The 18402-nt window shown below is 36.0% G+C and overlaps 1 protein-coding gene across 1 annotated transcript; it reads right to left on the reverse strand.

The window, feature by feature from the left end:
• Positions 1–7241: 7241 nt before the first annotated feature.
• LOC145123479 (uncharacterized) lies at positions 7242–7592 on the reverse strand. The gene has a single exon (XM_079058695.1). The coding sequence runs from the start codon at positions 7590–7592 to the stop codon at positions 7242–7244; it is 351 nt and encodes a 116-aa protein (XP_078914821.1).
• Between the last annotated feature and the right edge of the window lie 10810 nt (positions 7593–18402).

The raw sequence follows: 18402 nt of genomic DNA on the forward strand, positions 1-18402 counted from the left end.
CTGAAACACGGGCGTTACATTATGCATGTATGTATACTTTTATAAAAATATTATTGTATTAAAAAAGTATATTTCTTGGTCAGAGTGTTTTAGCCACTTTGTATTTATATTTGTATATCTTACATGGTTTGCTATACTTAGTTCACTATAAACAATGCTCTGATACCAATCTGTCACACCTCCAAACCGGGACGGCGGAAACATCTGGGGGTAGATGACATCATGTACAGTATCATAACATTTGTATAAGAGTGATCAAAGCCATACAACCATCATATTGATAATTTAATATTTACATTGTATTCGAATCATTGTTTGTTTGATGTCAAATACATATGACAAAATACAAGACGTGACGCTGCTACGCCCCATCTTCAAAACCCCTTTTTGGGTACCAGTTTACTAATTCCCTAAGAATACAAGTAGTTTTGAAAAGTGTCAACAGTTATGTTGATGAGTTCATAAGCGTTTTGTATGTGAAAAATCTGTCATCTTTCCTTGTAAAATGTTAGAGTTTGTTTCCAGAAAATCCAATATTTTCTTTTAAATGAACTGTAGTCTTAGAAACCCTAAGACTGATATCTAGAAGTATTGTACTGGAAAATAGTATAATGTAGTTTTATCATTATATAAAACTGATTTAATATAGTGTGTTTCCTTGTAAAACGATAGAGTATGTTTCTAGAAAATCCAATATTTTCCTTTAAATGAACTGTAGTCTTAGAAACCCTAAGACTGATATGTATAAGTATTGTACTGGAAAATAGTATAATGTAGTTTTATCATTATATAAAACTGATTGAATATAGTGTGTTTCCTTGTAAAATGATAGAGTATGTTTCCACAAAATCCAATATTTTCCTTTTAATGAACTGTAGTCTTAGAAACCCTAAGACCGGTATGTATATGTACTGTACCAGAAAATAGTATCTTGTAGTTTTATCATTTTATAAAACTACTTGAAAATAGTGCAAGTTATCCCCGTAAACCAAATGTATAGTTAATACCCCATGTGAGTTATTATAACCATGCTAGCGACTAGTTGGCCTGTTACGACGTTCTTCAGGCATCGGAATGATACGTCATTTGTTACCCTAGACCTGCCGATCTAACTGTAGCTAACTGTTTAGGTGCAGGATTGTCAGTCCTGTATAGATCTATACACAAGTGTCAAACTCTCTTACCGAGACTCTCGTTATAATTCAGAAACTTTAGTATGTACTTTAAAAAGTACGGTGAACGTATGTCTCAAAAAATTGTATTAACCGGTTTACGTCTAGTGTAATGAAAATCCTTTTGTGTATGTGAAAATATTACCTTTCCATAGAAACTTTGTAGTGTAAAATAATTATTTTATTGTCCCAAAAGGGTAAAAATAGTGTGAATGTCCCATAAATTATACATATTATAGTTTATAAAAATGTGTCTGTTGTATGAATAATCCCTTGAATGTACCATTTTCATTTTTATAAAGATAAATACTAAAATGATACGAAATAATTATATATGTATTTTTATATAATTATACACTTTTGCTCAGCTGGTTTCAAAAGTGTTAAAATCTTATAAAGTATTTTTATATAGTTTATTATAGATTTCAATTTGTACCCATTACACACACACACACACACACACACACACACATATATATATATATATATATATATATATATATATATATATATATATATGTTTTTATAAGAATTACCTTGCGTATTTGTACTTGTTTTTCGAAATGTTGCGTTTATTTAGTCAAAACTTTATATGTAAAGTTTACTAGTTGAAGATTAAACTGTTTCATGAATTTATCATTTATGTACAAACGGTAATAAAAACGTATTTAACCATTTTGTATTTTTAACACAAGTTCTCTTGTGTTTTACTTGTATTCCCCCCTAAAACATTGAAAATCTCGAAAAATGTAGGGGTATGAACTCACATTTGAGTGTGTTCTTGGCTGGATAATGAGGTGCATATGATGATCTTCAAGTTAGAACACTTGAAGGTGGTTATATCCTAATAGTTTTTAACACATAATAATATGTGTAAATTAGATGAACTACATGAAAGTGTTGTATGCACTAGATGAACTACTTTGAAGAACTATCTTCCTAGGAATGTTTGAAAGAGTTTCTAGGAAAATGTATGAAGATTTGAAGACGTATGAACTCGTTCTTGAGAGAAAAGTGACGGAATTTTTTGAAGACGTAAAAGAGGAATGAAGGGTGATTTCGTCCAAATCCCCAGCCGAGAACCCTTTTATGCCACCGAAATCAGTGGTGATTTCGGTCAAGGTACCACCAAAATCTCCTTATGATTTCGGTCTAGTACCACCGAAATCACTAGGATTTCGGTCCTAATCCGAAATCTCTGGGTTTTCGGTCCTAAACCGAGAACCCTAAAAGCAAGGTGTAAAAGTGTTTTGTCTTAAGTATTTGACTTTCTTTGACTTGTTTGACTTTTATTGACCCGTAATAGCTGGTTGTCACGTAAGGATCCTTTCCTTTTGCCACACATTGACTGTATGATAAATGCCACGACAAGACATGATTTACTAACATTCATGGACTCCTCAGCTGGGTTCCAACAAATACAAATGGAACCCTCTGATCAAGAGGATACTGCCTTCATAACCCCTACAGGTATATATAGTTATATTGTTATGCCCTTTGGTCTAAAAAATACAGGTGCAACATATCAAAGGCCGGTAAATTTAATACGCTTCTAACATAATAGATGAGTAAAACATGAAGCTAAACTCATCGAAATGCCACTTTTAAATGAAGGCAGGGATATCCAAAGGTTTACAGGAAGAGTAGCAGCTCTGAATAGGTTTATCTCAAGATCCTTAAAGAAGTGCAAACCTTTATATGATATCTTAACAAGAAGTTTGAGTGGACCAAAGAACATGATGATGCCTTCGAAGAACATAAAAAATATTTAAGTTTAGCACCTTTGTTGGTGAAAGCATTAGATAGGGAACCACTCATTCTTTAACTTTTAGTATCATACAATGCCATTAATCCAGTCCTGACCAAGGATCTTGATAGAGAACAACATCCTATCTACTATATAAGAAAAAGTCTCTTGGATCCTGAAACCAAGTACTCTCATATTGAAAAACTAATTATCCAATTAAGAATGTTATATGAAAACAAAAGATGTCAGGAAGGATAGCCAAGTTGTCGTTGAAGCTTATCACATTCGATATAAAGTATGAGGCAAGATCCTCAATAAAGTCTCAAGCACAAACAGACTTTGTGGATGACTTTAGTGATGATGTACAAGCCAAAGTGGAAATAGAAACTTGACAACTTCTCGAAGAAGAATACGTGGGAAGATATACACTCTTCACTGACGAAGCATCCATCCAAAGAGTAACTGGCCTCAAGATCATACTAGAATCACCACATGGGGACATACTACCCCAAGCCGTTAGTTGTGAGTTCGATGCAACCAACAACGAAGTGGAATACGATGCACTTTTATGGGACTGCAACTAGCCAATGATCTTCAAATCAAGGATCTTTAGGTATTCGTCCATTCATTAATAATAAATAATCATTTCAATAGATACTACGCAGTCAAAGGTGAAAGACTAGCAACATACCTTCAGATACTCAAAATGTTGGCATCTAGATTTACAAACTTCTATTTAAATCAACTTACTAGAGAAAATAATGCATAAGTAAACGTACTAGCCAACCTAGGATCTTCTCTCAATATCCCGCCAGATTCCAGGATCCCGATAGTCCACATAATGATCCCGACAATAGAAGATCCGACCATGAAACTAGAATACCTCACTACTTATGGTCAAATAACCAGCATTGCAGCAAACGAAGATCCTGATCTCCAACCCCTCACCATGATCCCAACACTCACGGTCCTAGACCAAACATTTAGGATCCACAACCACATCCAAGATCCTAGCTCCAACCCATCACAGAATACCTCTAGAATGGCACAATCCCAAAAGCAAATAAGCATTCAAAATGAGGGACGCATGCTTTGTGATGTTCCAAGGAGTGTTGTACAAAAATTCTATGGCCAGATCATATCTAAGATGCTTAGAAGGTCATGAATCCATGGGGGTTTTGAAAGATGTACATGAAGGAGATTGTAGAAAGTGCACTGAGGGCAAATCCTTATGTTCCTATGTATTAAGAAAAGGATATTACTGGATGAAAATGAAGAAATATGGCTTCCTATATGCTCAAAAGTGTGGTGCTTGCAAAGACACAATAATATCCTAATTAACCGGCATAACCTTTACATACCATCATTAGACCTTGGTCATTCATGAAGTGGGGAATGCTATAATACTTATAGGTAAGGGTTACTTCTCAAAGTGGAAAAGTATTCATTTGAAGTGGCCATTCATGATTTAGTATGGTTTATCATGAAGTGGGGAATGAACATATGGCTTATAACATTCATGAAATGATACCCTTACCTTGGCCATTCGTGAAGTGGCCATTCATGGACATATGAAGTCGGCAAACTACCCAAAGAACTAGGTGGAAAAGTATTCATGCTATCAATGAAGGATTACTTCTCAAAGTGGATCGAAGGTAAATCGTTTCTTAAAATAGGACCCCCATCAAAACGAAAACATTTCAAACTCCATACTCCTTAGTGTTTGGAGCAGAAGTCATGATCGTAACTGAAGTCTTGATTCCAATAGCAAAAAACCAACTCCAGAATCAAGAAGAAAATAACAGGATCCTAGCTTTGGATATTGACACGATCGATGAACTAAGGGACCTCTATACGCATAGCATCTCATCAACAAAGGATCGCTAAAGCCAACAACAAAAATATCTAGATGAGAAAATTCCAAGTATGTGAGTTGGTCCTCAAAAAGGCGTTTCAAAATTCCAAGGATTCTAAGGCGGGTAAATCGGCACCCAAGTGAGAAGGACCCCATCTGATTAATTTAGAATAAAGAAAGGGGGCATATTAGCTAGCTACTCTAGAAAGAAGTATCTTGCTAAGATCTTGGAATTCTATACACCTTGAAGCGTACTTTATGTAATTCAATTTAATCACAATACATCATAACTGAGTCGAGGTACGTAGAGACACTTTACCCTCATTTCATATCTTTTTTTTATTATTATTCTAATAACACTAATGACTTAAGCATCGGAGGGGCATTAGCCAAGCAAACGCCCACCCCAAGCTAACGTTTTCAATTTACAAAAATTCCACGATCCGCTACGAATAGAGACCAATCATCTCTCCTCGACTAAGGGTACTTAGTCCCTTGTAAGGTTTAAAGAGTTAATGACGTCCTTCTCATGAATTTAGGTTTTTACACATCGCTTGGATTCAAGATATCATACTATGGGATGTGAATAATGGGATCATTTTATGCATTAGTGACTTGGCAACCCTCCTATTTCTGAACATATGTAAAGATCTTATGGTTTAAGGAGTTAATCTTGATAATTCAGGAACCTAGAACGTAGCTGGTTGGTGTGAGGCATTAGCCAAAATATCTGGCAAGCCTGCCACTACTACTGAGGATCCTAGGTCTAAGCCTGCAGAGGAGGAGAAGGAGAAGAACGCGGCCGATGATGATCAGGCTAAGGTATAGGCCTGCAAAAAATTAGTTTTGGTTGCTTTTTGGTTTTAGTTAATGATGTAGAACAATTAACTTTTGGTGGGTGAATGTACAACCCTTTTCGAATGTAAAGGTTGTGTTTCCCTTTCATATTTTTTGCTTAATTACTCCGTATGGCTGTTATGATACTAGGATCCTTAAATAGTTAGGATCCTGAATAATTTGGTTCCTGCAAACAATCTTGAGACAAAATTCTTTAGTTCATCATTTTTGGTACACTTAAATTCTAATTAACCAAACGATTTTTACTTAGGATCCTAAAAAAAGTTCAGGATCTTAGGATAGATGGAACCTGGTGATCTTACGATGAATTTGAAGTTATGAAATCCTTGTCTTCATATGAGCTTGATGCTTGAAGGGATCTTTATTTATTTTGTCAAATTTTAGGAAGGATATTTAACTTTAGCTTGAGGAAAATTTTCTCTATGAATCGTGTTTACTTAATGACTCACCGGGAAAAATTCCAAACCGTATGATAATATGAAAATGTTATAAACTTTATGTATTTTCTAAGGAAAATCCCAACATGTGAATGTTATACATAGGAGTTTTCTGGGGATGATCCCAACTTAAGATAACATGCATATGTTATAGAGCTTCATAATATTATGGGGAAGATCCCAACTTAGGATAACATGTAAATGTTATAAACCTTAGGAATTTTCTGGGAAATATCCCAACTTAGGATAACATGTAAATGTTATAAACCATAGGAATTTTATGGGGAAAATCCCAACTTAGGATAACATGTAAATGTTATAAACCTTAGGCTCAAACTTTAGGATCTTAATCCATGTTCAGAAACAAGAGGGTTGCCAAGTCACTGAAGCGTGAAATGATCCCCTTATTCACATCCCATAGTTAGACATTGTGCGTCCAAGGGAGGTGTATAAACCTTAACTCTTGTGAAAGAGGTAATTAACTATTTAAACATTAGAGGGGATTTAGTACCCTTTTTAATAGGAGAGATGATCAGTCTCTATTCTTAGGAGATTTATATTGTGAATTACCGGATGTATTTTAGTTAATGGGTTCTTAATGGTCCCTTGGACATCAGGATCCTAGAAAGTTTGTCTGCTCAAGACTCTTGGAAGTCAGGATCCTTGGAAATTAGGATCCTTAAGCATCCAGATCCTTGAATGTTAGGATCCTTAAATGTCAGAATTCTCACAGATCAGGATCCTTGAGTGGCAAGATCTTGATTCTCTACATACAAAAAACGTTAGCTAAGGTTGGGAATTAGCCTGACTAACACCCCTCTGGTACTTAAGTCAGTAACAATATTTAAAGAAAATAAATAATGAAAAGCGAAGGATAAAGAGTAAATAGCATGAGTACCTTGATTGTATGAAGAAATGACTAATCTTACCTACATAAAACAAGATTTGAGATGTATCATGTTCTAGGATCTTGGTAATACATCTCCATCTAAGGTGGCCAACCAATATGCTCCTTTACCTACTTCAACAACTATAAGGTATGGCCCTTCCCATTTGGGAGCTAGTTTACCTACACTAGGATCCTTGGTATTTTGGAAAGTTTTTCTTAGTACCAAGTCTCCTACTAGGAATCTCCTGATCCTTATGTTTTTATTGTATGCTCTGGTGATCCTTTATTGATGAGCAGCAATACGGATCTTGGCGAGATCCTTAAGTTCATCTATGGTGTCGAGATCCTGGGCCAACATCCTTCTATTGCTCTCTTGGTTTTGGGGTAGATATCTTGTTGTGGGGATCACTACTTCGGTGGGGATCATTGCTTCCGTTCCAAACATTAATGAGTAAGGATTTTGACCCATAGCTATCTTAGAAGTGGTTCTATCTGCCGATAATATGAAAGGAAGCTCATCTGCCCATCTTCCTTTCTTCTCATTCAACCTTTTCTTTAAGTTGTTTACTATAATTTTGTTACTGGACTCTGCTTGGCCATTGGCTTGCGGGTGGACAAGAGTAGACATCACCATCTTGATTTCCCAACTTGTGCAAAAATCCCTCTTTGTTTTTTCTTATGAATTAGGATCCATTGTCGCATATAATTTCAGCAGGGATCCCGAATTTGGTCAAGATGTTATGTTTGATGAATGAGGCTACTTCTTTCTCTCTTATTTGTACGTAGGCTTCAGCTTCTATCCACTTTGAGAAATAGTCAGTCATCACTAGCATGAAGACTTTTCCTCCAGGGGCTACTGATATTTTTCCTACAATATCCATTCCCCATTTCGTGAATGGCCAAGGGGAAATGATAAGATGTAGAGGTTACGCAGGTTGGTGCAGGATGTTTGTAGTGGTGTCGATTATGATGGCATGTGCGGAATAAGAAAAGATCTAGTGAATCATCATACAAACTTAAGAACACAAGGAGTAAATAAATCTGTGTAAGCTCATATTAGATCTAGAAAGGATATACAAATGGGTTTGTACAAATTTCTCTCTCTAGTCTAACACTCTAAATGGTCCTCTTCATAATGGGAGTCACTCACTTCCTATTTATAAGAAAGACTCAACCCATTTACACAAACAATAAGGTAAAACCTAAGACTCCACATCCAAGCATGGCTTTGTACCCTAACATTCTCCCCCTCAAAGTTAGGATTGGATGTCCCGGCTTCAGTCTCCAACGAGCTAGCCCGATCAAGACCAAACTCCCCCTCTCAGTAACACCGGTCTTCAAATCCGCAAATGAATATCCGACAAACCCGCTTCGAATACCCATCATTCTCCCCCTTTTTATAATAAAAAATGATTATAAAACCCATTAAGGGTGAGAAGCGTCTGACGATTAATCTTCACAATACTCTCCCTTGATGTGTACCAAAAATGATACACCAAAAATCTTGCATGGAAAAACAATCACGAAAAAGCCTCAAAAAATTTCCAATTTGTGAATTTTTTTGACTTTTTGGGTGAAAGTTTCAAGATTTTCCAAAATCCGGGTAAAAATTGTCAATAACAGAATTCTGTAGGGACCCGTTGCGCCAAAACAACTTAATATGCGAAACTCTACCTCATTTGTGAAACTGGGCATAAAGTGTAAATTCGCACAAACTGCAGGGGTCTGAAATGTAAAATCTTCATTTTCTCAGCTTTGGAACACTATTTTCGAAATTGGGTATAAACTGCCAAACTTTCAAAACTGCACGTACTACTTTCAAAAATTCTGCCAACTTCTTCAAACTTTCGAAAATTTTGTCCATATTTCGAAATGTGTATAAACTGTCAAATGAAACATTAAAGACCAATGTCGAAAATTTTTGTTTTCTTCTCCACTTTCGAACCTAGACCATTTAAGCCATATCTTCGAAACTTCAAGGACCAATTTCGAAACTTTATGTTCTTCCCCAATTCGTGAACCAATAACAAAACCTTCGAAACATTGCACAAAACTTTCGTTATTAACAAACAACCCATCAAAACTCGACCCTATAACCAAGGCTTCGAAACATTAATTGACAATCCCTTTGATTGCATAGCCTTCAAAACCCAGTAAACCAACATACACCTTCCAAGTCACAACCCCTTTCGTTATTGACCAAGCAACAAAATCAGCCTTCGCTTTTAATCAAACAAACACCAATAACGAACTCAACATTTACTTCTCGTGAATGAAGGTATCGCACATCAACTCCAAATTTTCAATATCAGTTAACTAATCAACCTTGACCATCACTTCGTTCTTCCCAAGTCGATTTCTATTCAATTAAGTACCCAAGATTTCTATTCAATTAAATCGAATTCAGGAATTGACTCCACTCAAAATCGAAATCAACATTTCGATTATCACTGTCTATGCGATTGTATGACTCAAAGACAAACTTCAATCAATAATACTTGGAAGCTCACAAAACAGATAAGAACAAGACACATACGAACGAAACAAAGACAAAACCATTTGACCCTCAAATGAGTCACATATGCGATACTACAGTTGCAATTAGTCGAGGATGAATTCGACTTCATGTAAGGAATTTTCGATTTCTAATCATCAAGAACGGATGTTGAAATTCCAATTTTAACTCCATTCACCGATTGTGATTTTAAGAACGAATGAACTGATATGTTATGATATTGGGCTAAAAAAGAATGAACAGTGAGTTTTCACTTGATTTGGGCTCACAAATCGGATGACATGAAGAATAATCAAAAACTTTGGGCTCAAATCTTGGATTAAAAAAAAAATAGAATATGATTTTGATTTTTTGATGTGATCTAAAAAAATTAAGTAGATCTTCAAAGGGGATTGAAACGAATTCGATCCAATTGAGTCAAAATGATCAAAAATTAAAAACGAAAAGCATGAATCAAAATCGTGGAGATTTTGGAATCCATTTGAGAATTTGAGATACCTTTTTGACGAATCGAGTTTCGTTTTCAATGAACGAATCGAATTTAGAAGATATTGGTTCTTTTGTTGGAATGAGAAAATCTCCAAATCGAACATTGTACCACCCATTATACGATATGTACAACTCGTTCTTCGTGTTCTTCGTGTTCTTCATCAAACCAAGAACATCTTCAAAAGAACCACCAACACTTTTTGGTTTTGACTTCAAATTCAACGCAACATTTGGAGATTGTTGCTTTGAAACCCAAATTTGCTTCACGGATTTCGGCTTCACAACATTTGACGATTTTTGTGAGTAAACCCGCTTGTTTTTGCGAGTGATCTTCTTCTTCTTTTTCTTTCTCATCTTTTTGCATCTTGAAGACTTGATTTCATGAACAAAACCACTTTCTACAACTTCAACATTGTGAGTTTGAATCAAATCTTTTGGAGTTTGATACTTGTGATTTTCTTGGATCACCGGCTTCTGATAAGGAATCATTCCTTCAAACGAATCACAAGAACACAAAACATCATCGATTTGAACTCCAATCGAGCAAAAAACTTTTTCATCTTCATGAGAATGAACTTGAATCTTCTTATCATGAACTTCAAGAACATCAAGAACATCAAGAACATCACATTGAACTCCATTGTCTTGAACTTCAACAAACTTAAGAGCACGAAGATCATTTGAGTTTTCAATTAGAGAAATGTATTTCTTATTGAACAAATCTCTTTCTTCTCCTTCCTTTTGATTTCTACTACGGACTAATATGGACAAGGCAATTTTATTCAACCATCCAATCTTACAAATTGGTTGAAAAATCAAGCTTCCATTATCATCCTTCAAACCTCCATAAGAAACCATATTACCCCATGAAATCAATTTGCTTAACACCAACCCAGAAAATTGATCTTCATTGATTTTCTATTTGATATCTTCAACGATCACAATCCAAGAATCATACGGCAAATCCCCCATGATCACAAGAATATGAAAATTTCTAGAGAGAGAAAGTGATTTTGAATGGGTTTTCTAGAGAGAGAAAGTAAAAATCACTTGCATTCTAGTGAAGAAAATCGAATTTTGAATAGAATCAAAGATGAATTCGATTTCTAGAATCCAAAAACTCTCTAAAACACGAAGATCAAAGATGAAAAATTGAATCACCAAATCAAGAAAGCCACCATGGATCAATTCTTGATCAAATCAAGAACACCCGCTCCGATACCAATTGTAGTGGTGTCGATTATGATGACATGTGCGGAATAAGAAAAGATCTAGTGAATCATCATACAAACTCAAGACCACAAGGAGTAAATAAATATGTGTAAGCTCATATTAGATCTAGAAAGGATATACAAATGGGTTTGTACAAATTTCTCTCTCTAGTCTAACACTCCAAATGGTTCTCTTCATAATGGGAGTCACTCACTTCCTATTTATAGGAAAGACTCAACCCATTTACACATACAAGAAGGTAAAACCTAAGACTCTACATCCAAGCATGACTTTGTACCCTAACAATGGTTATATTTCTTTGACAAGCGTTTCATTTTTGTGCATGGACGAATGAGTCTTTCTTCATTATTGGCCAGTAGTATCCTGTTCTTAATGTTTTGGAACAAAAGGATCTGCCCCCAGTGTGGTTGTGGAAGTCCCCTTCGTGGATGTCCTTCAGGAACTCTGCAGCTTCATGATCTTTTAAACACTTGAGGTATGGTCTTGCCACATATTTTTTATATAACTTACCTTCGATTAGAACGAACCTTGAGATCCTTGTTTTGAATTCTCTTTCTCTTTTCTCTTCCTTAGGGATAGTGTCATTCTAGAGTTACTCCATGATAGGTTGGATCCAGGATCCTGAAGTCGAGGAAGGATCCTGGATGTTGGGATCCTGACTTCGGATCGTTGAGTCAGGATCTTTGATCGAGGAAACTTCAGTAGATCCTCCATGGTCATGAGAGTCTTTAAGTTTCTTGGTAGGATCCTCAATTTCCGAGACTAATGTGTGGATTACCGGGATCTTTGTTTCCGGTGGGATCCTCAAGGAAGATCCTAGATTGGCTAGAGCATCTGCCTCAGCATTGTCTTCTCTAGGAACCTGGTTTAGGTTGAATGTTTCAAATTATAAGGCCTGGTTTTTGATGATTTGGAGATATAGAGCTAGATTTTCTCCTTTAACTGCATAGGATCCATTAAAATGGTTAGTTAGTAGTAAAGAATCGACGAATACCTGAAGATCCTTGATTCGAAGATCCATGGCTAATTGTAGTCCCAAGATTAGTGCCTCATATTCTGCTTCGTTGTTGGTTGCATTGAATTCAAAACTAATTGCATGGGGTAGGATGTCCCCCTGTTTCGATTTTATTATGATCCCTATTACAGTTCCTTTTTGGTTCGATGCTCCATCTGTAAACAATGTCCATCTTCCCATGTTTTCCTCTTCTAGAAGTTGTTTGACTTCTATTTCAACTTGAACTCCTAGATCATCACTAAAGTCAGCCATAACATATGCCAATGCTTGGGACTTCATGGCGGATCTTGGTTCGTGCTTTATGTCATATGTTCTTAGCTTCATAGACCATCTTTCCATTCTTTCTCACATTTCTGGTTTTCTCATAACATTCTTAATTGGGTAGTTAGTGTTTCAAAATATTGTCTTATTTTAGTAGAAGTTGTTACTAATGCAAGTATGAGTTTTTCAAGGAGACCGTATATGGTCTCAGGATCCAAGAGACTCTTAGTTACATAGTATATGGGATGTTGGTTCCCATAGAGATCTTTGGCTAGTACAACGCTCACTGCGTTTGAGGATACTAGGAGGTAAAGAAGGAGTGGCTCCCCATCTAGTGATTTTACCAATAGGGGTGGTGAGCTTAAGTATTTTTTAAGCTCTTGGAAAGCATCTTCATGTTCTTGGGTCCACTCGAATCTCGTGCTCATTTTAAAGATGTCGTAGAATGGCTTGCATCTTTCTGAGGATCTTGAGATGAACCTATTTAATGTTGCCACTCTTCTTATTAATCTCTGGTTATCCTTCGTCGAGGTTGGTGATTTTAGGTCGAGGATGGCCTTGATTTGTTCCGGGCTTGCTTCGATTCCTCATTTAGTCACCATCTATCCTAGGAACTTACCCGATCTCATCGTAAAGTGGCATTTAGAGGGATTCAGCTTCATTTGTAGTGGTCTAGGATGTCGAAGGCTTCTTCAAGATCCTTTAGGTGATCTTCAGCTTTTTTGGACTTGACCACCATGTCATCAATGTGGACTTCCATTGTGTCCCCCAGCTTTTCCTTGAATATCTTGTTCACCAATCTCTGGTATGTTGCTCCAGCATTTTTGAGACCAAATGGCATAGCAGTGTAACAATAAATACTTGTTGGGGTTATGAACGTTGTTTCCTCTTGGTCAAAGGGTTCCATTTGGATATGTTGGAATCTTGCCGATGCGTCTATGAATGTCAGTAATTCGTGGCCCGCTGTTACGTCTATCATGGAGTCAATGTGTGGTAAAGGGAAAGGATCCTTGGGACAATCCTTGTTAAGATCTGTATAGTCTACACACACTCTCCATTTACCGTTCTACTTTTGTACCACGACTACATTAGCTAGCCATCTTGGGAACTTCACCTCATTGATCATGCCTGTTTTGAGAAGTTTTTCTACTTCTTCTTGTATAACTTGGTTTCTTTCGGGTTCAAATTTTCTTCTCTTTTGGTGTATTGGCCTAAAAGATTGCGTCAGTGTTAAGTTTATGAGTTATTATGCTTTTGTCAATACCTGTCATGTCCTCATGTTTCCATGCAAATGTTTTGCTTTTGGCATTGAGGAACTTTACAAGATCTTGTTTGATTTGTTCAGGCATTGAGGATCCTATGAGAACTTTGGCTTCTAAAACGTCTCGTGCCTCCTGCTTTAATTGCTATGCTTGTCGTGGTATTGTTGAGGATTTCATTGAGATCTTGTAGCATTCCTTGGATTCTTGTTGGTCTCCTATGATCTTCAATGTCCCCCATGGGGTGGGCATCTTCATGCATTGATGGTACGTTGATAAGGCATCCTTCATTTCTTGGATCCATGGCCTACCTAATATGACATTATAAGAAGATAATGTATCGATTACACAAAAACATTGAACATAATTTACTCCTTCTATGAAGATTGGTAGCTTTATCCCGCCGATGGTGTGTTTAGTTTCTCCACTGAAGCCGATCAGTACTAAGGATCTTGTAACTATCTTAGATTATGGGATGCTCATTCTTTTTAATGCATCTAGGAGTATGATGTTTACTGAGGATCCTCCATCGACAAGGATCCTTCTGACGAAGTGGTTGGAAATATAAAGAGTAATCACTAGTCAGTCGTGGTGAGGATCTTGGACGTCTAGCCTGTCCGTTTCGTTGAAGATGATCTCCTTTTGGTTTGTGATCGTTATGATTTTTCGTGGTCCTTTTTCTTTCTCCGTTTTGGAAACCTTGGCATGCCTTTTTGCCGCAGAGTAGCAAGTACCACAAATTTCAGACCCTCCAGAGATCATGTTGATCACCTTAGCGTCAGTCAGGGGGGATCCTGGTGTTTCGAGGATCTTTTGGGGATCCTAGTCTTTTTCTTTGGATTTTTCTCTTCTTCTCCTAAGGATCTCTTTAAGATATCCTTTGCCCAGAAAGTAGCTGATTTCCTTTCTGAGAGCTATGGAATCCTCTGTGACGCGACCAAAGTCCTCATGATATGCACACTATTTGGACTTATCCTTCTAAGCAATGGATTTTTCTCCTTTCCTTGGCCATCTGGCTTTGTCTCCAAGATCCTGCATGGCAAAGATTACACCTGGAATATCCACAGAAAAACAATAATAAGTAATTTTAGGGAAATCTTCATCCCCCCCCCCTCATCTTCAAGGGCATTAACCCTGTGATGGTCGGGTTTGGAGTAAGGCTTGACTTATAGGATCTTTGGGCCAAGGAGTCGGCCTTCCTATTAGGGTGATGATAGGAACTTGGTCGGTTGCTCCTTTTTTGGATCTCCTTGTCTTCTTCGAGTCTGATGAATCTCAATGCCCTGCTCCTACCTTCGTCCAATCTTCTGCATGGGGTCATTACGAGATAATCGTAGAAAAGAGAATCTTTCTTTAATCCCATTTTGAAGGCTTCGACTGCATTTTCCATGTCGATATTGGGGATGTTCAACGCTTCTCTGTCAATCCTGTTCACAAAAGTCCTAAGGGATTCCTGAGGATTCTGAACCATTCGATAGAGATCACTAGTGATCTTTTCGAATGTCCTGCTGCAAGAGAACTGGTTATTAAATAAATTAATCAAATGAGCAACGACGTGATTGAATAAGGAGGAACATTAAGGATCCATTTTAGGGCTGATCTTGTGAGGGTAGAAACAAAGCCCTTGCATAGGCAGGCTTTTTTCCAATGTCTGGGGATGGGAATAATTTCCATCCTTTCCCTATATTGTGCTACATGCTCCTCAGGATCCTTGGTTCCGTCGTATGGCTTCATGTTGGGATCTGTAAGCGTTTTGGAACTTCAGTTTCAGCTATCGCTGGGATGAATCTAGAGATCATGTGACTTGTGGGGGATGTTTCTAGCACCGGCTGAACTATTCCAGGTACGCTTGAGATAGTTTGTCTTAGCTGTTGTAGTTCCTTAGCCATGACTAGGCTCAAACCTGTGTCAAGATCCATTGATTTAGTTGTGAAATTATTATTAGTGTTAGAGTTACCAGGATCCCTGTTATTGGGAGTAACAAAAGTTTTGTTGGGATCCTGAATCTCGGGACGGATCGCTGAGGATCCTGGGTTGTCGAAGTTCAGGATTTTGGGTTGTAAGATCTAGGGTGTTGCCTCCTGAGGCTTGTGGATTTTCGTCCTCATTCTCTCCACTTCCTTGAGAAGTCACCTGTTATCCTCCTGTTATTGGGCGACCTGTCGCTCCAGTCTTTTCATTATAGCACAAATTTCATTGTTGGAAATCATCATAGGAGGATCCTGGAGTCCTAGAGTGATCGTAGAGTTATTTTTCTTCGGAGTTTCAGATACTTTCTTTGGAGCTCCAGAGGTGGAAGGTTTTTAGAGGAAATAGGAGGTATCGAGGAGGTGGAGAGAGTCGATTGAGTAGACATGATTTTATGAGGGATTTTGAATACCACGGCCCACGGTGAGCGCCAAATATTTTTAGCCAAAAAAATAATTTAGCTGAAATAGACCAAAGTGTATGAGAGGATGTGATGTTCAATATAGAGCAAATAAGTAATATGAATCAAAGCAACACAAATTTTTTACAAGGAAAGCCATTGATCCTTGTTAGGATGTCCGACATAAAACCTTGGGATGTGATAACGATCACCTGCCTTGATGTTTTTATTGATTGAAATGAAAATTACAAAGAGAATGAAATGAATGTCAGTACAAGTGATAGTGTTCTGCCAAAAAATCGTGTGTAGTGTGATGATTACAAGTGTTATATATAGTCAAACCCTAACAATTAGAATTCTGAGAATTTCGGGATCCTCCGAGATTACTTATAACTATTTGCTTGACTTGGTCCTCTGGGTCTTTTGCATAGTTCTGATGACTATCCTTTGTGTGTATGACTTTGACTAGTTATTTCTGCACATGTGAGAAAGACAAAAGAATATATATGTCAGTTATTAATAAAAAAAATATTAGCCTAGATCATGGCGTATATTCAGGATCTTGAGCTTCGAGGATCCTAAGCCTTTGAGGATCCTTGGATTTCAGGAACTCATTGTAGTTCGGAGATCCTAGCCCTAACATTTATAAAATTTATCTTAACCCCCAAGTAACAGTTATTTAATGAATAAAAATTTACCTCATAAAATCATAAATTGAATTTTGTTTGCACCATTGGGTTTAGTGAAAAAAAAAAATCAACAACAATACATTTATATGAAACCACTGCATTATTGTATTTTTTTTTATTTTAAAGTTTTTGATATCAAATAAAAAATGTATAATTATGTTTTAGCATTGGATTATTTATATATAAATAACTTCAAAAAGTTGATTGTGTTAGTTTATCCTATTTTTAAATTGAAATATTAGTTTATCGTATGTTTAAATTGAAATATTATTAATGATGCATAATATCTATTAAGATGTTTGGTTTATATTAAATTTTTGGATATCCAAATTAAATCTAATGTGATCTGTCAATATTTTTACCATTTAGTTTATTCACACGCAACGTGCAAGTATACCACTTTTTTTTTATAAATTGGGAGTCCTGATAACCATCTATAATCATACAAATAGTCACTTTTGGATTCCACTTAAAATGATAGATATTCAAAAACATTGGGAAAGAGGTTGCATAAAATGTAAGGTTCTAAAAGACGTGGCCCGATGGAAAGGCCAAGCATCGAGCTTTACGGACCATGGTGAGACCATAATATTTTTCAAGGCTTGATGTAATATGAAACATTTTTATTAATTTTTAATTATATTATCATATAAATATAAATATATATCAAATATATTAAGTTTTTTAAAGTATTAGATAAACAACTAAAATAAAAAAATTAATAAAAACTCAATAGTTGTATGCCGATCATAAAAAACATAAAAACAAACAAAAATACTCGTGCAATAACACACTATAACACATCGTAACACACCTTTGTACATGTCACGCTGAACAGCACTGCCATTAGGTTTTCAAAACGAAAGAATTCGAGCCTCATGCAACGATCAGTCTATTAGAATATTGATAAAATGAAGGTAATACCATAATACAACACATTCAAATGCCACTTCAAAAAAAAAGATTGCTCTATCAGTAATATATTATATATGCAAGAAAAATGTGTTGAAACATTTTCTAGAATATATCTAGCATCCATGATTAAGTATAATTGTTGTTCACCAAATTATAATTCTAATATTCCATGTGTTAAATGCTTATTTATTATCACAAAAGTATACATTGTTATACAAAATAAGTTTTATGTGACTAATAAAAATCTTTTCGTATCTTTTTTGTCAAATTATTGATAGTTTGATTAAACTGATTTGATCATTAATGAGTACTACAAATCATTTGACATCCAACCATATATTTTTACGACTTTTTTTAAAGTTATTTGTCTAAATTTTGCAGCTTAAATAATTGCATAAAATTATCATCCACATGATAATATCTGTAGGTCCTTTCGGACAACTATTTCCCAGTACGATAGAACAATAGTATATAATGTGTTTTACTCCTATCTAGGGCAGGTTAAGAGGTATGGAGGGTGCATCTAAACCTGAGTTTTTGTGGTGGATATTCTCTTTATGTTTTTGTTATATGCGATGCAAAAAAATTTATTTGTTTTTTAGTAATTTCTAGATATTTTATCATTTTATTTATACTATTAAATCATTTATTTATTGTTTATTATGTAAACTAATAAACATAGGTTTCATTATTCAATAAA

The sequence above is a fragment of the Lactuca virosa genome, chromosome 1 (genome assembly GCF_052849685.1).
Source record: "Lactuca virosa cultivar CGN04683 chromosome 1, Lactuca_virosa_CGN04683_v6, whole genome shotgun sequence".
In the NCBI taxonomy this organism is placed as follows: domain Eukaryota; kingdom Viridiplantae; phylum Streptophyta; class Magnoliopsida; order Asterales; family Asteraceae; genus Lactuca; species Lactuca virosa.